At 46.6% G+C, this 23,965-nt stretch overlaps 1 protein-coding gene and 1 long non-coding RNA gene across 8 annotated transcripts in view; both read left to right on the forward strand.

Moving 5' to 3' along the window:
• Positions 1–1,124: 1,124 nt before the first annotated feature.
• Positions 1,125–23,965, forward strand: part of LOC308653205 — a 34,353-nt gene continuing 11,512 nt past the window's right edge. The window contains exon 1 of the long non-coding RNA XR_014023019.1: positions 1,125–1,343. This is a non-coding gene — a long non-coding RNA (uncharacterized lncRNA). The remainder of the gene's footprint in view (positions 1,344–23,965) is intronic.
• Positions 1,817–23,965, forward strand: part of LOC308653203 (uncharacterized protein) — a 29,206-nt gene continuing 7,057 nt past the window's right edge. Inside the window, exons 1-9 of one of the 7 annotated variants that reach the window (XR_014023013.1) lie at positions 1,817–1,915; positions 2,199–3,949; positions 4,042–4,168; positions 4,349–4,455; positions 4,642–4,725; positions 5,011–5,183; positions 6,880–6,989; positions 7,113–7,271; positions 7,556–7,779. Coding sequence is in view for 1 of the 7 variants with exons in the window: in XM_081301796.1 (XP_081157922.1) it covers positions 4,389–4,455; positions 4,642–4,725; positions 5,033–5,183; positions 6,880–6,889 (312 nt within the window). In the remaining 6 variants the exon portion in view is untranslated. Of the gene's footprint in view, positions 3,950–4,041; positions 4,169–4,348; positions 4,456–4,641; positions 4,726–5,010; positions 6,405–6,879; positions 6,990–7,112; positions 7,272–7,555; positions 7,780–9,232; positions 9,289–23,965 lie in introns of those variants that run through there. The other 6 variants (XR_014023014.1, XR_014023017.1, XM_081301796.1 and 3 more) reach the window with 6 other exon arrangements.

Here is a 23,965-nt window from a genome sequence, read left to right on the forward strand (position 1 = left end):
CTCACCTCTCCTCAGAGAAGCCAGAAAAGAAGACAAGCCAGAAAACCCACAGGGGACACATCTCCAAGGGCATCCCAGGGGAACCCACGGAGAGCAGCCTAAGGGAGATGCCAGGCCTGGAGACCCCTTGGCTTCATCTCTATGGAAGCCTGGGGTTCCTGTCCTCAAACCAGCCAGAGGAAGCTGCCTGGGTTGGGGAAGGACTTGGCCTTATGTCTAGGGACACGTGGGGTTCCCTTTCCTCATAGCAGCCTGAGGGAGCTGTCAGGCCTGGGGAACCTGGTGGGCTACGTCTGTGTCTTGGGACAGTTGAGGCAGGGGGTAGGTGCAGCCTTCAGTTCCCAGAAGCTGCTGGGGCTTGGTCTCAGTTCAGGTTTCCCTACTCCTAGAGTGGCCACCATGGGCTGGGATTTCACTGCTTTTCCTCACACCCCTGATCCTGAAGTGAGATTCTGTACCCTATGTCAAAGACCACTTCCAGAGGCCTCTGTGGTGGCCCCTTTCTGGCCTCTGCCCTTGGGTGCAGGAGTGAAGAAGGGCTCACTGTGGCTGCCTGACCCCTGGCCGCAGCAGGCCTGACCTGGTGGAGACAGGCTGGGGTGCAGGGAGGTGTCTCCTGGACTCCCTTTTCTGCTCTCTAGAGATTTCACTCCTCCTCATGCCACAGACAGCACAGCCAGACATAGTAGTGACAGCAGTGGGCACACTCCTGGGGGGAGGAGGAAGCAGAGTCCCAAGGAAGCCCAGATGCTCCCCTTCCAGCAGGAGCTTCTCTCCTCCAAACAGAGTGTCTCCCCATCCCAGGGAGGTGTCTCCCCTAGAGTGGGAGCCTCTGCCCTCCCAGCAGGGTGTCTCCCTTCACAGCCTGGTTCTCCACTTCTAGGTGGTGGCTCCACTCCCAGGGGTGTCTCCCCTCCTAGCAGAGTGTGCCACTTCCCTAGAGGTTGGGGGGGGAGCATCTCCCCTCCCAGCAGGGAATCTCCCATCTCAGGCTTTAGCTTCCTTCTCAGCAGCTATTTCTCCCCTAGAGGGGGGTGACTCACCTAAAGAGGGTGTCTCCCATAGCAGCAGGGTGTCTCCCCTCCTAGGGGGCATCTCCACTCCCAGACAAGCTTCAGGTGGGTAGCATAGTGGGAGGCTAAGTGCGGGGCCTGGGGGCCTCCTTGGATGCTTTCTGGCCCTCAGGCTGAGGAGGGAGCTTTCTCCTCAGAGCTGAGCAGAGGAACCCTGACTGCTGGACAGTGTGGGTCATTCCACAGAGAGGGCAGAGCTGCCCTCTTCCCAGAGCAGCCCCAGGACATGGACAACCCAGGCTGGGAAACCCTCGTGGACCTCATCTCTAGGTATGCCCCTGGGTTCCCTCCCTGAGCAGCCTGGGAGAGATGCCAAGCCTGGGGACCCTGGTGGGCCAAGTCTCCAGGGCTGCCGGGGTTCCTCTCCTCAGAACAGCCTTGGGGAGATGCCAGGCCTGGGGAAACTGTTGGCCATGACTCTAGGTATGCCGCGGTGTTCCCTCATCTCCGCGCAGCATGAGGAGACACCAGTTCTGGGACCCTCTTGACGACGTCTCTAGCGATGCTGGGGGCACTGTTGTCAGAGCAGCCTAGAAGAGATGCCAGTCCTGGTGACTATGGTGAGTGACATTTCTAGGGATGCCCGGGGTTCCATCTCATCAGCGCAGTCTGGGGTGAGACTCCAGGCCTTGCCACCCTGGTGGGCTACATCTCTAGGGAATCCCAAGGTTCGCTCTCCTCACCACAGCTAGGAGGAAATGTCTGTCCTTGGAACCCTCCACACATCTCTATGGACTCCTCGGCTTCCCTTTCCTCAGAGCAGCCAAGGGGAGGCACCAGGCCTGGGTCCCTGGTGAGCCACAGTTCCAGGGACACTCTGGGCAGGAAGCTGCTGAGGCTTGGTGAGTTCTGGTTTTCCCAACCTTGAGTGTGGCCACCATGGGCTAGGATTTCACTCCTTTTCTTCAAACCTCTGATCCCACCAAGTTGGGTTATGTCACCCTGTGTCAAAGACCACTTCCCAGAGGCCTTTGTGGTGGCCCAGTGCTGGCCTCTGCCCTTGGACACAGGAGGAAGCAAGGCTCCATGTGGCTGCCTGGCCCCTGGCCGCAACAGGCCAGATCAGGTGGAGGACTGGCTGAGGTGCAGGGAGGTGGCTACTGGACTCCCTTTTGTTCTCTCTAGAGATTCCACTCCTCTTGGTGCTAGAGACAACAGAGCCAGACCTACATACTGTAGTGGGAACAGTTTTCATCCAGTAACTCCTGAGGTGGAGGAAGAAGCAGAGTCTCCAGGAAGCCCAGGCAGCTCCCCAGCAAGTGGGAGCTTTTCCCCTCTCTGCAGGATGTCTTCCCATCCCAGGAAGGCATCTACCCTATGGTGGGTGCTTCTCCCATCCTAGCAGGGTATCTCCAGTCCCAAGGGCTGGGATTCCCTAGAGATGTAGCCCACCAGGGTGGCTAGGCCTGGAGTCTCACTCCAGACTGCCTTGATGAGAGGAAACCCCGGGCATCCCTAGAGATGTCACTCCCAGGGGTGTCTCCCCTCTCAGCAAAGTGTCTCTCTTTGCTGGGGAAAATCTCTCCATGCAGCAGCATGTCTCCCCTTGTAGGGGGCATCTTCACTCCCAGCCAAGATTCAGGTGAGTTTTGTGGGCAGAGAGGCTGAGGGCAGGAACTGGTTGCCATCTTGGAATCTGTGTCGCCTTCAGGCTGAGTAGGGAGCTTTCTTCTCAGAGCTGAGCAGAGGAACCCTGACTGCTGGAAAAGGTGGGTCATTCCACAGGGAGGGCAGAGCTCACCTCTCCTCAGAGCAGCTAGAAAAGATGACAAGTCAGAAAACCCTCACGGGCCACGTCTCCAAGGGCATCCCGGGGGAACCCACGGAGAGCAGCCTAAGGGAGATGCCAGGCCTGGAGACCCCTTGGCTTCATCTCTATGGATGCCTGGGGTTCCTGTCCTCAAACCAGCCAGAGGAAGCTGCCTGGCTTGGAGAAGGACTCGGCCTTATGTCTAGGGACACGTGGGGTTCCCTTTCCTCAGAGTAGCCTGGGGGAGACGTCAGGCCTGGAGACCCAGGTGGGCTATGTCCATATCTTGGGACAGTTGAGGCAGGGGGCAGGTGCAGCCTGCAGTTCCCGGAAACTGCTGGGGCTTGGTCTGATTTCAGGTTTCCCAACCCCTAGAGTGGCCACCATGGGCTGGGATTTCACTGCTTTTTCTCACACCCCTGATCCTGAAGTGAGATTCTGTACCCTGTGTCAAAGACCACTTCCAGAGGCCTCTGTGGTGGCCCCTTTCTGGCCTCTGCTCTTGGGTACAGGAGTGAAGAAGGGCTCACTGTGGCTGCCTGGCCCCTGGACACAGCAAGCATGACCTGGTGGAGGACAGGCTGGGGTGCAGGGAGGTGTCTCCTGGACTCCCTTTACTGCTCTCTAGAGATTTCACTCCTCCTGGTAAAATAGACAGCACAGCCAGACCTAGTAGTGACAGCAGTGGGAACACTCCTGGGGGGAGGAGGAAGCAGAGTCCCAAGGAAGCCCAGATGCTCCCCTCCCAGCGGGAGCTTCTCCCCTCCAAGCAGGGTGTCTCCCCATCCCAGGGAGGTGTCCCCCCTAGTGTGGGAGCCTCTGCCCTCCCAGCAGGGTGTCTCCCTTCACAGCTGGGTTCTCCACTTCTAGGGGGTGGCTCCACACCCAGGGGTGTCTTCCCTCCTAGCAGAGTGTGCCACTTCCCTAGAGGTTGTCTGAATTGTGTGTGTGTGGGGGGGAAGCATCTCCCCTCCCAGCAGGGAGTATCCCCTCTCAGGCTTTGGTTTCCTTCTCAGCAGCTGTCTCTCCCCTAGAGAAGGGGGTGACTCCCCCAGAGGGGGTGTCTCCCATAGCAGCAGGGTGTCTCCCCTCCTAGGGGGCATCTCCACTCCTAGCCAAGCTTCAGGTGAGTAGCATAGTGGGTGACTGAGGGAGGGGCCTGGGTGCCACCTTGGATGCTGTTTGGCCCTCAGGCTGAGGAGGGAGCTTTCTCCTCAGAGCTGAGCAGAGGAACCCTGACTGCTGGACAGCATCAGCAGTGGGAGGTCAGAGCTGCCCTCTTCCCAGAGCAGCCCCAGGACATGGACCACCCAGTCTGGGAAACCCTCATGGACCTCATCTCTAGGTGTGCCCCTGGGTTCCCTCCCTGAGCAGCCTGGGAGAGATGCCAAGCCTGGGGACCCTGGTGGGCCAAGTCTCCAGGGCTGCCGGGGTTCCTCTCCTCAGAACAGCCTTGGGGAGATGCCAGGCCTGGGGAAACTGTTGGCCATGACTCTAGGTATGCCGCGGTGTTCCCTCTTTTCAGAGCAGCATGAGGAGACGCCAGTTCTGGGACCCTCTTGACGATGTCTCTAGCGATGCCGGTGGCACTCTCAGAGCAGCCTAGAAGAGACGCCAGGCGTGGGGACACTGGTGAGTGATGTCTCTAGGGATGCCCGGAGTTTTCTCTCATCACAGCAATCTGGGGGGAGATGCCAGGCCTGGCCACCCTGGTGGGCTACATCTCTAGGGAATCCCAAGGTTCGCTCTCCTCGGAACAGCCAGGAGGAAATGTCTGGCCTGGAGACCCTCCTCACATCTCGGCTTCCCTTTCCTCAGAGCAGCCAAGAGGAGGTACCAGGCATGAATCCCCGGTGAGCCACAGCTCCAGGGATACTCTGGGCACAAAGCTGCTGAAGGTTGGTGAGTTCAGGTTTTCCCAACCTTGAGAGTGGCCACCATGGGCTAGGATTTCACTCCTTTTCTTCAAACCTCTGATCCCACCAACTTGGGTTATGTCCCAATGTGTCAAAGACCACTTCCCAGAGGCCTCTGTGGTGGCCCAGTGCTGGCCTTTGCCCTTGGGCACAGGAAGAAAGCAGGGCTCCATGTGGCTGCCTGCCCCCTGGCCGCAACAGGCCAGATCGGGTTGAGGACTGCTGGGGTGCAGGGAGGTTGCTCCTGGACTCCATTTTGTTCTCTCTAGAGATTCCACTCCTCTTGGTGCTAGAGACAAGGGAGCCAGACCTACATCCTGAGGTGGAGGAAGAAGCAGAGTCCCCAGGAAGCCCAGGCAGCTCCCCTGGGCAGGAACTGGTTGCCATCATGGAATCTGTGTCGCTTCTCAGAGCTGAACAGAGGAACCCTGACTGCTGGACAAGGTGGGTCATTCCACAAGGAGGGCAGAGTCCCCCTCTCCTCATTTCAGCCAGAAAAGATGACAAGCCAGAAAATCCTCATGGGCCACGTCTCCAAGGGCATCCTGGGAGTACCCATGGATAGCAGCCTGGAGGAGATGCCAGGCCTCGAGATCCTCTTGGCTACATGTCTTCGGATGCCTGGGGTTCCTCTCCTCAGACCAGCCAGAGGAAGCTGCCTGGCTTGGGGACTCTCTTGCCTATGTCTCTAGGGACTCTTGGGGTTCCCTTTCTTCAGAGCAGCCTTGTGGAAATGTCAGGCCTGGGGACCCTGGTGGGCCTGTCTCTATGGATGCCTGGGTTTCCTTTCCTCAGAGGAGCCTTTGGAAATGCCCAGCTGGGGACACTCATGGACCACACCTCTAGTGATGTCCGGGTTTCCCTCCTCAGATCAGCCTAGGGTAGATCCAGGCCTAGGTACCCTGGGGAGCTATGTAGTCTCTTGGGACACTCGAGGCAGGGGGCAGGTGCAGCCTTCAGCTCCCCGAAGCTGCTGGGGCTTGCTCTGAGTTCAGGTTTCCCTACTCCTAGAGTGGCCACCATGGGCTGGGATTTCACTGCTTTTCCTCACACCCCTGATCCTGAAGTGAGATTCTGTACCCTGTGTCAAAGACTACTTCCAGAGGCCTCTGTGGTGGCCCCTTTCTGGCCTCTGCCCTTGGGTGCAGGAGTGAAGATGTGCTCACTGTGACTGCCTGGCTTCTGGCCTCAGCAGGCCTGACCTGGTGGGGGACAGGCTGGGGTGCAGGGAGTTGTCTCCTGGACTCCCTTTTCTGCTCTCTAGAGATTTCACTCCTCCTCATGCCACAGACAGCACAGCCAGACCTAGTGACAGCAGTGGGCACACTCCTGGGGGGAGGAAGAAGCAGAGTCCCAAGGAAGCCCAGATGCTCCCCTCCCAGCAGGAGCTTCTCCCCTCCAAACAGGGTGTCTCCCCATCCCAGGGAGGTGTCTCCCCTAGAGTGGGAGCCTCTGCCCTCCCAGCAGGGTGTCTCCCTTCCCAGCCTGGTTCTCCACTTCTAGGGGGTGGCCCCACTCCCAGGGGTGTCTCCCCTCCTAGCAGAGTGTGCCACTTCCCTAGGGGTTGTCTGGGTTGGTGGGGGCAAGCATTTCCCCTCCCAGCAGGGAGTATCCCCTCCCAGGGGTTGGCTTTCTTCTCAGCAGCTGTCTCTCTCCTAGAGGGGGGTGAATCCCCTAGAGTGGGTGTCTCCCATAGCAGCAGGGTGTCTCCCCACCTAGGGGGCATCTCCACTCCCAGACAAGCTTCAGGTGGGTAGCATAGTGGGGGACTGTTGGCGGGGCTTGGGTGTTACCTTGGATGCTGTCTGGCCCTCAGGCTGAGGAGGGAGCTTTCTCCTCAGAGCTGAGCAGAGGAACAGTGTGGGTCATTCCACAGGGAGGTCAGAGCTGCCCTCTCCTCAGAGCAGCCCCAGGATATGGGCAACTCAGGATGGGAAACCCTCGTGGACCTCATCTCTAGGTATGCCCCTGGGTTCCCTCCCTGAGCAGCCTGGGAGAGAAGCCAAGCCTGGGGACCTTGGTGGGCCAAGTCTCCAGGGCTGCCGGGGTTCCTCTCCTCAGAACAGCCTGGGGGATATGCCAGGCCTGGGGACACTGTTGGCCATGACTCTAGGTACTCCCCTGGTTTCCCTATCCTCAGAGCAGCATGAGGAGACACTAGGCCTTTGACCCTCTTGATGACGTCTCTAGCGATGCCGGGGCTACTCTTATCCGAGCAGCCTAGATGAGATTCCAGGCCTGGTAACAATGGTGAGTGACATCTCTAGGGATGCCCAAGGTTCCCTCTATTCAGAGCAGTCTGGGGTGAGACACCAGGCCTTGCCACCCTGGTGGGCTACATCTCTAGGAAATCCCAAGGTTCGCTCTCCTCAGCGCTGCCAGGAGGAAATATCTGTCCTGGGAATCCTCCTCACATCTCTGTGGACACCTCAGCTTCCCTTTCCTCAGAGCAGCCAGGGGGAGGCTTCAGGCCTGGGTCCCTGTTGAGCCACATCTCCAGGGACACTCTGGGCAGGAAGCTGCTGAGGCTTGGTGAGTTCTGGTTTTCCCAACCTTGAGTGTGGCCACCATGGGCTAGGATTTCACTCCTTTTCTTCAAACCTCTGATCCCACCAAGTTGGGTTATGTCACCCTGTGTCAAAGACCACTTCCCAGAGGCCTCTGTGGTGGCCCAGTGCTGGCCTCTGCCCTTGGGCACAGGAGGGAAGCAGGGCTCCATGTGGCTGCCTGCCCCCTGGCCGCAACAGGCCAGATTGGGTGGAGGACTGGCTGAGGTGCAGGGTGGTTGCTCCTGGACTCCCTCTTGTTCTATCTAGAGATTCCACTCCTCTTGGTGCTAGAGACAACAGAGCCAGACCTACATACTGTAGTGGGAACAGTTTTCATCCAGTAACTCCTGAGGTGGAGGAAGAAGCAGAGTCTCCAGGAAGCCCAGGCAGCTCCCCAGCAAGTGGGAGCTTTTCCCCTCTCTGCAGGATGTCTTCCCATCCCAGGAAGGCATCTACCCTATGGTGGGTGCTTCTCCCATCCTAGCAGGGTATCTCCAGTCCCGGGGGCTGGCTCCACTCCCAGGGCTGTCTCCCTGCCCAGCAAAGTGTCTCTCTTTGCTGGGGGGGCATCTCTCCACGCTGCAGCGTATCTCCCTTCTTAGGGGGCATCTCCACTCCCAGCCAAGATTCAGGTGAGTTTTGCAGGTAGAGAGGCTTAGGGCGGGAACTGGTTGCCATCTTGGAATCTGTGTCACCCTCAGGCTGAGTGGAGAGCTTTCTTCTCAGAGTTGAGCATAGGAATCCTGACTTCTGGATAAGGTGGTTCATTTTTCAAGGAGGGCAGAGTCCCCTCTCTTGTCAGAGCTGCTAGAAAAGATGACAAGCCAGAAAACCCTCACGGGCCTCGTCTCCAAGGGCATCCTAGGGGTACCAATGGAGAGCAGCCTGTGGGAGATGCCAGGCCTGGAGACCCTTTTGGCTACATCTCTATGGATGCCTGGTGTTCCTCTCCTCAGACCAGCCAGAGGAAGCTGCCTGGCTTGGGGATCCTCCCAGCCTTGTGTCTAGGGAACCGTGTTGTTCCCTTTCCTCAGAGCAGCCTGGGGGAGATGTCAGGCCTGGGGATCCTGGTGGGCCCTGTCCCTATGGATGCCCAGGTTTCCTTTCCTCAGAGTAGCCTTCGGAAATGCCAGGCTGGTGACCCTCATGGACCACGTCTCTAGTGATGCCCGGGGTTACCTCCTCAGATCAGCCTAGGCGAGATGCCAGGCCTAGGCACCCTGGTGGGATATTTATGTCTCTTGGGACACTCAAGGCAGAGGGCAGGGGCAGCCTGCAGCTTCCAGAATCTGCTGGGACTTGGTCGGATTTCAGGTTTCCCTACTTTTAGACTGGCCCCCATGGACTTGGATTTCACTGCTTTTCCTCATACCCCTCATCCTGAAGTGAGATTCTGTCACCCTGTATCAAAGACTTCTTCCAGAGGGCTCTGTGGTGGCCTCTTTCTGGCCTCTGCCTTTGGGCACAGCAGTAAAGAAGGGCTCACTGTGGCTGCCTGGCCCCTGGCCGCAGCAGGCCTGACCTGGTGGGGGACAGGCTGGGGTGCAGGGAGGTGTCTCCTGGACTCCTTTTACTGCTCTCTAGAGATTTCACTCCTCCTCATGCCACAGACAGCACAGCCAGACCTAGTGACAGCAGTGGGAACACTCCTGGGGGGAGGAAGAAGCAGAGCCCCCAGGAAGCCCAGATGCTCCCCTCCAGTGGGAGCTTCTCCCCTCCCAGCAAGGTGTCTCCCCATCCCAGGGAGGTGTCTCCCCTAGAGTGAGGGCCTCTGCCCTCCCAGCAGGGTGTCTCTTCTTCTAGGGGTTGGCTCCACTCCCAGGGTTGTCTCCTCTCCTAGCAGAGTGTCCCTCTTCCCTAGCAGTTGTCTGAGTTGGTGGGGGCAAGCATTTCCCCTCCCAGCAGGGAATATTTCCTCCCAGGGGTTTGCTTCCCTCTCAGCAGGTATATGTCCCCTAGAGGGGGTGTCTCCCCTAGCAGCAGGGTGTCTCCCCTCCTAGGGGGCATCTCCACTCTTAGCCAAACTTTAGGTGAGGAGCATAGTTGGGGGCTGAGTGTGGGGCCTGGGTGCCACCTTGGATGCTGTCTAGCCCTCAGGCTGAGGAGGGAGCTTTCTCCTCAGAGCTGAGCAGTGGAACCCTGACTGCTGGACAACATGGTCATTCCACAGGGAAGGCAGAGCTGCCCTCTCCTCAGAGTAACCCCAGGACATGGGAAACCCAGGCTCGGAAACCCTCATGGACCTCATCTCTAGGTGTGTGCTAGGAGCCACAAGCAAATATACAATGTATGGCACCTTTGGTTGTAAAGTGACGCCAGCTAGCCACTGAGATGATTATGTTAAGATTTACATTCATATGCAAATTGGACTCCCGCTGTTCACCTTGGCCTGCTACCGGACTCATGTTACGGACTCATGTTACCAGACTCTTGGAGAGTTCCCATTGGTTGGGGAAGGATAGTAGGAGGAAATTCCGGGGGAGGTCCGGGGGACCCCGGGGTTCCGGTCGGCGCGCGGTTCCGGTCGGACACCCTCGTGGGAGGATCGGTTTTTGACTTGCTGGCGCTGAGAGTGTTAGCGGCTTTTTCAAAATAAAGTTTTGTTCCTGCTTGATTGGCTCGTGATTCTGTGCCCAGCCAAGACTGCGGCATTTGGCGGCCCGTGCGGGGAACGCCTGAAGCTTAGAGGTGAGTAAATTGCTCGCCCCTGAGGGAAGGCGACAGGATGGATGACCTTCTCAAAAAACAATGTGTTCTTGTTTTGATTTATTTTGTTTTTATTTCGAGCTCCCTAGCCCTAGAATTTTCTCAGGCGAACTGGGAAAAATGGTTGGCTCAAGGTTTGAAGTTATTCGGCCCTGAGAAAGAGAAAATTGATACAACCATTGTCTGCTCCGTTTTTGTTTCATTCTGCTTCGGCTTTGTTTTATCCTACCTTATTGGGTTAGGTTATAGTAGATTAGAATCCAATAAAAAACAAACCGAAAAACTGTTAAGTAAATTGTTAGAGGTCCAGACTATGGTAGAAAAAACGCTAGGTCAAGCAAAAGAGAAGGTCTCTCAAGCTAGTCAGACAGAGGAAAATTTAAAAAAAGCAAGCTTAGAGGACAAGAAGCCATCAGGTGGAGAATTACAACAGGAGGTTGCTACCAACTCCGTTCTATCACCAGAGGGCGTAACTCAGCCAACAGCTCCATCTACCGCTGAGCGGCCCTCAATTCCCGTAGTTGATGGACGGAATTCTGAGGCAGGACCCCAAAGATTAGCATGCCCTGTACTTGAGCAGGCAGGAGGGCAACGAATTCACCGTGCTTTAGATTTCAAAACAATAAAGCAATTAAAGGAGGCTGTAACGACCTATGGGCCGCAAGCTCCCTTCACAATAAGCATGGTCGAATCTGTTACCAACTTGGACATGACACCAGCAGATTGGGCTAACATGTGTCGATCTGTGCTAAACGGAGGACAATATTTGTTATGGAAGGTTGCCAATGAGGAATTTTGCATGGAGACAGCTAGGCGAAATGCAGAAGCTGGTTATCCTCAAAGAAATATAGAAATGCTTTTGGGGAAGGGACCTTATGAGGGTCAAAGACAACAAATTGAATATGACCCTGGTGTGTACGCACAAATTGCTGTAGATGCAGTTAGGGCATGGAAAACTTTACAGGGGCATGGAGACTTACAAGGTCAATTATCTAAGGTAATACAAGGAACTAATGAACCTTATGCTGAATTTGTAGATAGACTTATTCAGTCAGCCTCTAGGATATTTGGAAATACAGAACAGGTAATGCCATTTATAAAACAACTGGCTTATGACCAAGCAAATCGTTGCTGCAGAGAGGTCATTAGACCATGGAGACATGAGGATTTAAACACATATATTAAATTATGTAGAGACATTAATGAACAGGGGCAAGTCTTAGCAGCAGTACAACAGGCTTTAGATGCCAGGCCAAGAACATGCTATAATTGTAATCAAACAGGACATTTTAAAAGGAGTTGCCCCATAAGAGGAGGGTTTAACAAAGCTGGATATCAAAGGAATAGAATACCAGGTATTTGCCCACGATGCCGTAGAGGGAGACATTGGGCTAATGAATGCCGTTCTCAAACCACCATAGAGGGTATTCCGTTATCAAAAAACGGACAAGGACCAAGTGTTTACCCACGATATCGTGGAGAAAGGTATCAAGCTCCATTGCCAAAAAACGGACTAGAGGGCCCAATGCCCCGGGGCCCCAAACCACAAATATATGGGGCAATGGAGGAACCCAACAGCCCCATCAAGGTAGTGCCCAGGACGCATTATCCATTAAATCCCTCATCAGACAAACTAGAGGGAGCGCAGGGCTGGACATCTGCGCCTCTGCCAGAGCAGTACTAACCCCAGAGATGGGAATTCAAATCATTCCCACAGGAGTAAAAGGACCTCTTCCCCAGGGAACAGTAGGCTTATTATTGGGACGCAGTTCTTCTACACTAAAAGGACTTATGATAAGTCCTGGGGTAATTGATCCCGATTATGAAGGTGAAATAAAAATTATAGCTAGTTCTCCAAGAGGTATATCAGTAATTTCACCAGGAGATAGAATAGCACAGTTATTAATAATACCCAGCCTGCATGATAAATTTTCCAGTTGTAATGTAGAAAGAGGTTCCAAGGGATTAGGCTCCACAGGTGTAGATTGGGCTATGCTGTCTTTGAATTTAGATTCTCGCCCAATGCTAAAATTAAATATTCAAGGACATGACTTTAATGGGCTGCTGGACACAGGAGCTGACCTTAGTGTCATCTCTCGTCAAGAATGGCCAAAATATTGGCCATTACAACAAGCCACTCAAACGCTTCGAGGCCTAGGAGTGGCAACAAATCCCCATAGAAGTGCTATGGTATTAGATTGGAGGGATCCTGAAGGATGTGAAGGAACTATACAGCCCTATGTATTGGATCATCTTCCTGTAAATTTATGGGGACGAGATGTCCTAGATCAATTAGGATTGACATTAACAAATAACATCAATCCTAACGCGCCCACTACTAGGGCTAAACAAGGCTTTAGGAAAGAAAAAAGATTAAGAGAACAAGAACAAGGTATGACAGCACCTATTCAAATAGATCAAGAAATAAATAGACATGAATTGGGTTTTCAGAAAGGGCCACTGAGACAATCAAAATTACTTGGAAATCAGAAAGACCAGTGTGGGTTCCTCAGTGGCCCTTGACTAAAGAAAAGATACAAGTAGCCCATGACTTGGTCAGACAACAGTTAGCGGAAGGACATATACAACCTTCCGTATCCCCCTATAATACTCCCATTTTTGTCATTAAAAAGAAATCTGGTAAATGGAGATTATTACAAGATTTAAGAGCCATTAATAATGAGATGGTTATTATGGGACCTGCTCAATCAGGGATTCCTCAATTGTCTGCTTTACCAAAAACCTGGCATGTTTTAGTTATAGATATTAAAGATTGTTTCTTTTCAATTCCAATTCATCCCGAGGATAGTCCACATTTTGCATTTACTATCCCTGCACTGAATCATGAAGGTCCTGATCAGAGATATGAATGGAAAGTACTCCCTCAAGGGATGGCTAACAGCCCAACTATGTGTCAAATTTATGTTAATAAAGCAATCCAGCCACTTAGAAACCAAAATCCTGAACTACAAATATTTCACTATATGGATGATGTGTTATTGGCACATAAAGATAAAAACACATTACTAGAATGTTATGCCACACTTACAAACTTATTGAAAAACTATAATCTAGAGATAGCAATAGATAAAGTACAATTAAATCTTCCAATTAATTATTTAGGAGTTCTATTATCCTCAACCATGGTCCGTCCACCAAAAATTCAAATACGAGTAGATCAACTCAAATCACTTAATGACTTTCAAAAGTTATTGGGAGACATAAATTGGATAAGGCCTTATCTAGGCATACCAACAGGAGAGTTAGGACCTTTATTTGATATTCTAAAAGGTCCATCAGATCCAAATTCACCCCGCATGTTAACGCCTGAAGCAAGAAAAGTATTAAAAATCATTGAAACATATATGGAAAATATGCATTTGGATAGAATTGATATAAGTTTGCCTTTATTATTTATTGTACTACCAACAAAAAATATTCCTACAGGAGTATTTTGGCAAGAAGGTCCATTATTGTGGATACATTTATCTTATTCCCCTAACACTATTCTTACTAGATATCCTGAGGCTGTAGGACAATTAATACTCAAAGGAATAAAAGCAGCTAAGGGAGTGTTTGGGATTTCTCCCAATAAAATTATTACTCCATATACTATGGATCAAATTGATGAGTTAGCTAATGAGTTAAATACTTGGGCAATAATCCTGTGTAAAACTAGTGTTTCATTTGATAATCACTTACCATCTAATCCTTTGTTGTCTTTTTGGTCTAAGCATCCTGTAGTTTTTCCAAAAATGACAAGAAAAACCCCTATCATAAATGCTCCAAATATATTCACTGATGGGTCAAACAATGGTACAGCAGCAGTAGTTACTCCTGATCAAACTTTTACATTTTTAGTACCCAAACAATCAGCTCAAAAGGTAGAGCTTAATGCAGTATTACAAGCTTTTATGATGTTTAAAGATTCTGTATTTAATTTATTTTCTGATAGTCAGTATGTAGTTAATGCTATTAATTCCCTTGAAGATGCTGGTAGGATTTCCCCTTCCTCTACTGTTTTCTCTTTGTTTTCCGATATACAAAGTCTAATCTGGGACCGAAAAGATCCATTCTTCATAGGTCATATCAGGGCACATACAGGATTGCCTGGAGCCCTTAGTATGGGCAATGAACTAGCAGATAAATCTACACATGACATACATATTTTCTCCACAATAGAAGAAGCTATAAATTTTCATAAAAGGTTCCATGTCAATGCTAATACTTTACAAAAGCGTTTTAAAATAACTAAAGAACAGGCCAGACATATAATAAAACAATGTCAAAATTGTGTGACATTTTTACCACAAGTTAATCTTGGAGTCAATCCTAGAGGACTAATACCTAACCATATTTGGCAGATGGACGTCACACACTTGCCAGAATTTGGAAAATTAAAATATTTACATGTTACAGTTGATACCTCTTCCGGATTTTTGATGGGCTCCCTTCATGCCGGAGAAAAAACTAAAGATGTTATAGCTCATTGCTTACAAAATTTTGCCACTGTGGGCGTTCCAAAACAGTTAAAAACGGACAACGGTCCTGGTTATACTTCCTCCTCTTTTAAACAATTTTGCTCATCATTTGGTATTACTCACATAACAGGAATTCCATACAATCCACAAGGACAAGGCATAGTTGAAAGAGCTCATCAAACTATTAAAATGTACTTATTAAAACAAAAGGAGGGAATTGGAAAGGGGTATATATCCCCCAAAGATAAACTTAAAATAACCCTTTTTACTCTAAACTTTTTAAATTTAGATTCATTGGGACTTAGTGCTGCGGAAAGACATTTGTACCCCAAAAATGTACATAAGCCTAAGGTACTTTGGAAAGATATTCTAACAGGACAATGGAAAGGCCCGGATCCAGTGATAGTCTGGAATCGGGGCGCTGTCTGTGTTTTCCCACAGGATGAACAGCAACCAATTTGGATTCCAGAGAGATTAACTAAAACAATTTCTACAGAAAAAGAAGATGATTTGACTCAAATCCATAACAGCTGACATCCAGAGCTCCAGCTTGGCTATTCTTACATCGGCGACAGTGATTAACCAAGGTGTTTTTTTTTTTTTTTCAGTATCTATTTTATTATTGCATTTTTCCACATCATAAAGTTCTATTTTATTTTTGAGCTCATACAAACCTAGGTTAATGTTTTTCTGATCAGTTTTATTTTTTGACTGTGTTTTATTTTTTTTTTATTTATTTATTTATTTATTTATTTTTTGACTGTGGAGTTTTTAAACATTGCAATGGAGATTTCACCTAAGTATAGTTACAAGGCCTTTATTTACTATTGTCTTATGTGTTGTATGTTGTGTGCACACTTCTGTTTTGTGTTGTATGTCTGTATGTGTGTATGTCCATATTTCTTATATGAGGAGCGCTCATGAAAAAATGGATCCGAATTTTTTCTTTATTCACGTGATTTATATGGTTTAATTTAAATTAGGTGAACAGCTGTTTATGATTGTTGTTAAAGATGGTTAACAGATCTGTTTGTTTACTTTCACCATTCCTTTTCATTATATTTAATAACTCTGTTCAGGATAATGTCTCTTTAGCATCATTGCCAGAATTTCCATCTCCATCCCAATTCCGGTGAAGACTGAGATAAAACCAAACTACAGCTTCTATGATAGCTATCACAGTAAACTGTATAAACTGATGCATCAATGAATATAACTCAACAAGTAATGCTCAATCAAGGACTTGATTTACTTTGGGAGGAAATGGACATATTGATAGACTCCTCCAATTTGAACTGCTTGCAGAACTTGCCTGGACTATATATCAGTTGTATACATTGTAAAATATCATCTGGTGCACCGAATTGTGGTACTGCTGGCATATCTTTGCTGATGGTGTCACCAGTGATGCAATTTCCTTGCCAGCTCACCCCATGTTTATTGTGGTAATACTGGCATATCTTTGCTGATGGTGTCACCAGTGACGCAATTTTTCCAAGGAGCCATCAATTGGCTTGGTGTCGTGGCATTTCTGTATCCTCCTCCCTTCTACTAGTGATGGTCTAAAATTTGGGGGCCAACAGAGGTGAGGCAAAGAACCTCACCCCCCCACTGGCACCAAGGCAAAATTTGGGGGCCAACAGAGGTGAGGCAAGAACCTCACCCCCCCACTGGTGCATAGGCCTATCCACGAGCATGGCTGAATGCTGGACCGGTAGTCAGCGACGGGTTGCTCTGATTACAGTGGATTCAACCTAAGACAGGAAGCTGACGCCTAAAGGTCAGTTCTCCCATGACGGGTAAGAACCATATGTTAAATTGGACAACCTACCAGGCACGGTCCCTAGCCACATTGCTTGTTGCTTAATTAAACAGAAGGGGGCAGATGCTAGGAGCCACAAGCAAATATACAATGTATGGCACCTTTGGTTGTAAAGTGACGCCAGCTAGCCACTGAGATGATTATGTTAAGATTTACATTCATATGCAAATTGGACTCCCGCTGTTCACCTTGGCCTGCTACCGGACTCATGTTACGGACTCATGTTACCAGACTCTTGGAGAGTTCCCATTGGTTGGGGAAGGATAGTAGGAGGAAATTCCGGGGGAGGTCCGGGGGACCCCGGGGTTCCGGTCGGCGCGCGGTTCCGGTCGGACACCCTCGTGGGAGGATCGGTTTTTGACTTGCTGGCGCTGAGAGTGTTAGCGGCTTTTTCAAAATAAAGTTTTGTTCCTGCTTGATTGGCTCGTGATTCTGTGCCCAGCCAAGACTGCGGCAGGTGTGCCCCTGGGTTCCCTCCCAGAGTAGCCTGAGAGAGATTCCAGGCCTGATGACCTTGGCGGGCCATGTCTTCAGGGCTGACGGGGTTCCTCTCAGAACAGTCTGGGGGATATGCCAGGCCTGGGGACACTGTTGGCCTTGACTCTATTTATGCCCTGGGGTTCCCTCTCCTCAGAGCAGCAGGAGGAGATGCCAGGCTTTGGACCCTATTGATGATGTCTGTAGTGATGCCTGGTGTACTCTTTTCAGAGCAGCCTAGGGGAGATGCCAGGCCTGGGGACAATGGTGGGCTATGTCTCTAGGGATGCCCGGGGTTTCCTCTCATCAGAGCAGTCTTGGGGGAGATGCCAGGCCTGGCCACCCTGGTGGGCTACATCTGTAAGGATTCCCAAGGTTCCCTCTTTTTAGAGCAGCCTGGGGGAGTTGCCAGGCCTTAGGAACCTACTGGGGTGTGTCTTTAGGGTCACCCCAGAGTTCCCACTCCTCACAGCATTGTGGGGAGATGTCACACCTGGAGACCCTCTTGGCTATGTCTCTAGGGCCTCCCGGGGTTCCTCATCTCAGAGCAGCCTGAGGGAGATGACTGGCCTGGGGATTCTCTGTGCCATGTCTCTAGGGACACATGAGGTTCCCTTTCCTCAGAGAAGCCAGGAGGTGATATCTGGCTTGGGGACCCTCTTCACTAGGGACACCTGGGCTTCCCTTTCCTCAGAGCAGCCAGAGGGAGGCACCAGGCCTGCATCCCAGGTGTCGGATCCCGCTGACAATCTGTAGGTCCTGTTACAGCAGAGATGCTAAAGGAAGACACACACACACACATCCAGTAGAAATGAGCACCTTTTTATTTTTTCCCTTCTTTTATTCAGCAAAAAAGAATCATATCCTCTCGGCAGCTTAATCTTTTCAAGCATGGATAAACATTCTCAGAATAACTTTGTTCTTGGTCACAGTCCCCCGTACTTCTTTTTATCTGACTTGTAGTTAGTTATTTCCTGGTAAGCATATATATATATGTATACACACATATATATATATTAAAAATGGCAGAACACTCTTTTATCTTCTTAAGATAGCAACAAGACACAGTTCAAAGAGTTCATACTTTCTCACAGAACCCCTTGTTTTGCTAAGCAGAGCAAAACTTAACTGTTTGTGTGCGTGAGCACACAGTTCCCCCTTAAATAACAATGACGGAGATTGTGCCTGTCTTAGGTTGTGAACCATACTGCAACATTCTTACCCGTAATGGATGACTTCCATTGATGGAAAAGGAAAGCCTCTGTCTTAGGTTGATATGTGCAGTGATTCATCTTACCCGTCACTAGCAACAATCATCCAAACTGGTGGAGGGATGTATGAAGTCACCATAGGAGGACGAGATAAGAGACAAGTGATCATACAACAACCAATGATACAAAAAAGTATAGACATGCCAATTATCAAAATCATACATATCATTAATTTTTTAACCAGGAAATATTAGGAAGCCAAGATGTTAACCATGAAAATAATTCTTCATTTTCTTTATATTGTCTAATATTATCAATAATTTCTTTCAAATGATGAATTTCTGTATCAATAGGAACACTGTTATCAGTCAAATTAAAGCAGCACATATTTTTTACTTGAATACATATTTTATGGTGTAACAATAGTAAATAATCTATAGCAGCTCTGAAACTCCTTGTCGTAAAACCTGCTGTTCAACAAGGCTAGAGCAGTAGATGTACGATTAATGTTTTTTTGCCATTACACATGCCAATTTCATAGTTGTCTTATAAGCTCCTATTGCCAATCCAGGGATCACTACAAGGGAAAAAGTCAATGCATCAAACTCTGCTTTAGATAATAAGTTTATATCGTCCTTAAAGTCTGATGTTAGCGTAGCCATTCTTCGTAAGTGACGAGAAGGATTTTCAGGAAGCAAATCACCAATGGAGGGAAGGAAAACTGTGAGTCGACTAAGACAGCAACGTGTTACATGAGTCATATTTGCCAGTATGTAGTTGAATGTATAAGTTCCACAGGGGAAAAAAAACAGCCTCTTGGAAGTGGCACATGTCCATAACTTGAAGGAACTGCAAAGGAATTATTACATGCAAAGGAAGGTCCCATAGATCTACATTTAGTTGCACAGTTGTGAAACTCAGCGCAGGTGTCATTATCTGTTACAATAACAGTAGTGGTTATAACTTGAACTGCATTTCGGGGTAGGCGATAAGAAGGGGTGTCTCAATTAGAATAATCAGCATAAGTAATAGTTTTGTCAAAATTGGAGAAAAATGTCATATTTTTATTTCTTCTGCTGGATGACAGACAGATAGTAAACAGGAACCCAATACTGCTCCCAGATGGACATCTTGTTTTAGGCAGATATTATCAGTCCCTGCCAATTGAGCCAATCTCAGCCATACACTGGTATGATTGAAAGAGGCAATTTCCATAGCTCTGAAAAGGAGAAAAAAGTTTAGGGACATCATCTATAAAAAAATAAAACAAACCAAAGAGGTAAGAGCATTCATGATGTAGTTTTAGAAGAGTCAAACCGTATCAAATAAGAAGGAATCCATCGAGGTCCGGGATCATTTTGCAGAAAAACACAGGCAGCTCCTTTTCCCCACATTAATACAGGATCAGGACCCATCCATTGTCCTGTTAAAACATCTTTCCACCTTATAAGTGGATGGGCTGTTTTTCCCTTAGCATGCCATAAGTGATCTGCAGCTGTCAGTTTTGAAGCTGGGTCTATAGTTAAAAATTTTAAAATAAATAATACATGTGCTAAACAAGAGCAGGGACTGCCGCTACTCCCCCCTTTTGTTTTTGACATATATGCTTTAAGAGTTTGAAGAGCTCATTCTACTATACCTTGTCCTTGAGGATTATAAGGAATACCTGTCATGTGTTTTTCATCATAAGTGTGAAGAAATCTTGCAAATGATGTACTTATATATGCTGGTCCATTATCTGTTTTAATATGTTTAGAGAGACCCATAATAGAAAAAGCTTCCATACAGAGAGCAATTACATCTTTGACCCTTTCCCCTGAATGAGGCGAAGCATAAATGAAATGAGAGTAAGTATCTATAGACACATGAACATATGCTAATTTGCCAAAAGAAAGATGAGTAATATCCATCTGCCATAAATGACCCAGTAAAAGGCCTCTAGGATTAATGTCAAAATTAGGAGAGTGTAGTGTATCTGTGTAGAGCAGAGGGAACAATTGTGAATAATTTGAGAAGCTGCTTCATGAGGAATTTTACAATGATGAACTAAAGAAGAAGCATTAAGGTGAAATTGAGAATGTAAAGTTTGGGGATCCATAGATAGAAAGGCAGACATTTTGGAGGCTAAATCAGTGGCAGCCTTTTTTTTTTTTTTTTAACTAATCGGTCCTGATAAAGTTGAATGACCTTTGTGTCTAATAGAGAAACCTTTAATTCTGTTACTCAGTACTGGATAATCATGCTAGCAAGCCTACCTGTGTAGGTTAGGAATATCTGTAGGCCTTAAACTAAAAACTTCTGTCTCTGGAAGCTCCTCTTGATAGTCTCTTTTTATAGTTGTCAGACATTTCTTTTTTTTTTCTTACTATATATAATGTTTATTTAACTGAGAGTGGTCTAAATAATTAGATATTTTTCAAATTATAGATTTAAATACCACTCAAAATTTCTTTTTTGAAAACCTGCCTATTGTGAATAAAGTTAAAAATATGTGCACATTAAAAAGGAGAATACTGCAATTACATTTCTAGGTTTATGACCAAAAGAATGGAAAGCAGAGACTTAAAAAGATATTTATACACCTATCTTCACAACAGAATTAGTCATAATAACCAAAAAGTGGAAACACCCCAAGTGTCCATCAACAGATGAATGGATAAACAAAGTGTGGTATATACATATACTGTAATACTACTATTCAGCTTCAAGGAAATTCTGACACATGCTACCACATAGATGAATCTTAAGCACATTGTGCTAAGTGAAATAAGACAGCTATAAAAATGACAAATATTGCTTGATTCCCTTATGAGGTCCCTATAGTCATCAAATTCACAGAGACAGAAAGTAAAATGGTGGCTTTCGAGATGTTGTGGGGAGAAAGGAATTTGGAATTAGGTCCAATGGGTATGAAGCTTCAATTTGAAAGAATGACATAGTTCTGGAGGTGGATGGTGGTGATGGTTATACAGTGAGAATGTCTTCAATGCCACTGAATTGTACATTTTTTCCTCCACCTGGTGAAACTCATCCATAGTCATATGTGTAGTTGCAATCCACTTGTTGTCATTACCATATGGTGTCCTCTTATCCATCCTCCTGGATCCTGAAAAATGCGGAAAGTTAGGAGCCGAAAGCCCATTCTTGCAAGGCAGACAGGAACCAAGACTGGGGGTGAGCAAGGGCTGCGGTGGGGCCCCTGGGTGTTGGAGAATGAACTCCCACCGAAAGAAGGCAGGTTCGGCAGCTCAAAGGGTGCCTAAACGCGAGGTGCAGGGAGAGCCAGCTCGAGGTGCAGCAATGGGCCTGGGAAGAAAGACGGATTGAATAGTCACGCGGAAGTCAGCACTGAAAAGAACAGGAGAGCCCCTGGACTTGAGCACCTGAAGAGGCAAAGGGGCCAAAGTCTAGTTGTCAGACATTTCTGTCTGAGAATCCTTCTTTGTAGCCTCCAGTTACTTATCTTACTTATCTCAGGCTAACATAAGGTGTATACCTTAATAATAATAATAATAATTATTATTAATTATTATTATTTAAAATGCCCAGGAATGGCTGTGTTTTGGTTTTAACTGTATTTGCTGAGTGTTTAAGATGAAGCAGTTAAACTAACTTTTGTTTTTATCTATTATTAATAGCTGAGTTTTTATGGGAGTCATTCCTGGGGAAACTTTACAGCAGCTTCTCAGTTCTGCTAGTGCCATTTGCACTAGGATGGGTCCAGGCCTTGCTTGACCATGTGGCTTCCCTTGGAAAGGGAATGTCTCTAGGGATGTCTCCCTTCTCTGATGACCCTCCTCTTTATAGCAAATGCACGGATTGGCTTTTTGTTTTCTAGTGGTCTCATTAATCTCCCTGATCGGGAGGTTATGTGGCCCAGAGTTGCAAAGCTTTTTAAGAAGTTTTCTGTTTCCTGGATTCAGACTGACACAGAGGGCAAGAGCCAAATATTGGTTTTCTTGGCCCTTTTGATTTAAATTTAATTTTAAATCTTCATCTTAAACATGCAGTGAATAAATTTTAACAGCCTTATATTAAGAGTACTGGGCTTTAATGTCTATAACTTTACAATTATTTATCTTTTTTATTAATTGGGGTCTGTATTATTCTGTCTTGTAGGTGATGGCTTATTATCTTAAATTATCCCAGGTTGTGTGTTTTTAAAGCAGTACCTCTCTAAAACATTAACAGGCAATCTTTAGACCATTTATAAGAAAACTACAAAATAAAATTAACAAGAGTGAAAACATATTTAGTTCATATAATAGCTACCTAGAATTTTGGCTGAGTTATACATATATCCCCTGTTTGAGATCCTAGTAGTCTTTACAGAAAAAAAAAAAAAAAACAACTTTTGAACATAACTTTAAATGAACTAAAATCTGGCCTACTGCTTTTGTAGTCATTCTCATTTGTGGTAAGATGGGACACAGAGCCTTATCTCAGGTAAGGCAGGGCTCTTCATAAATCTTAAGTACTGTAGTTCTGAAGCTGATCTTTGTCTTTTAAATATCATTTTACAAAGTTTACATAAATTGTTTGAGATCACATGAACATTAGCTAACACCATATGATATCACATTTAAAACATGAATTAAAGAAAGGCTGAAAATTTTTAATCATTTGTGGAAAGGTAGCAAAATATTTTGTGCTTATCAATATTAACCTTTACATAGATTAGGCTCTCATTAACTTAAAAATACATTTAAATTGTTCCCCAATGTAAAAAGTAATATAAAACTTTACATATCTTATTGATAACAGGTAAATAAATCCCCAATATGTTTTTAAGCTTAAAATTACCATACAACTTTAGAACACCAGCATGATATAATGCTCTTTTAAAGCTTCTACCTTACAGACTTGTATACCTGGAAGATATGAGCACATTAATAGCATCACAATTACATTGATGTTTCTATATTAACCAAGTTTAGCTTTTAAAGAAATTACAGTACAATGCTCTAAAATAACAGTTCTTATTTAACCAGTTATTTAATTTTTATGGTTAATTGCTCTAGAAAAATAAAACTTAATGAACACAATGTTATGGGTAAACATGTTTTAAGAAATTTTTGTCTTTTTAACACATGACTGATTGTAAAACAAACTTATACAGACCTTAGTAAATCAATCGGATATGTAACAAAAGTACTCATGAATGAGTAATCCCATATTAAATTTACTTATTTTATCAAAATATTAGACAAGTATATTGAACAGTGTTAGTTATTTTTTGAAGGAAAAGTCCTAGAACCAAGGCATATTAGACATTTTATAGACATTAATATTTTATTAGTTTTTTTTGAACACCTAGAAAAACTTGTAAACTTAAATTTAAAGGCATTTATTTTTATCTGTTTATTAAATTTAAATTGAACCATTTTAATCATTTGAATTAAAGATCTTTGGATCTATTTTTTAAAATTTTTATGAGTGCTCCTTATATATGTTAATTTGTATATCATATATATGATATACAGGCATATGTACATATAGACATACAACACATAACACAGTGTGCACACATAACACAATAGTAAAGGCCTTGTAGCTTTTTGCAGGTGAAATCTTCATTGCAATGTTAAAACAAAACAAAAACAAACAAACAAACAAACAAAAAACTCCACAGTTGATTAAAAATAGAACTGATCAGAAAAAAACATTAACCTAAGTCTGTAGTGGATCAAAATCATGAGCTAAAAAGAAAAATACAGAATTAGTAAATACCAAACAATTTACTTTTTTTTTTTTTTTTTTTTTTTTAGGTCTCAGATCAGTCTCCTACTGAGCTTGCAGACTTCTTTCATTTGCATTTTAATGTAAGTTCTGACTGAGGTCTGGAAGGAGCAGGGAAAACTGTTATTCTGAGCAGACACCTCATGTATTAGGCATTTTAACCATAAGTCATAATTTTTAGTTTTGAATGTTGAAAATTATGATACAAGTTTAAGATACAATTCACAAAATTTTATATCTT

Source organism: Spermophilus citellus, assembly GCF_964194105.1.
Source record: "Spermophilus citellus genome assembly, chromosome: 7".
In the NCBI taxonomy this organism is placed as follows: Eukaryota; Metazoa; Chordata; class Mammalia; order Rodentia; family Sciuridae; genus Spermophilus; species Spermophilus citellus.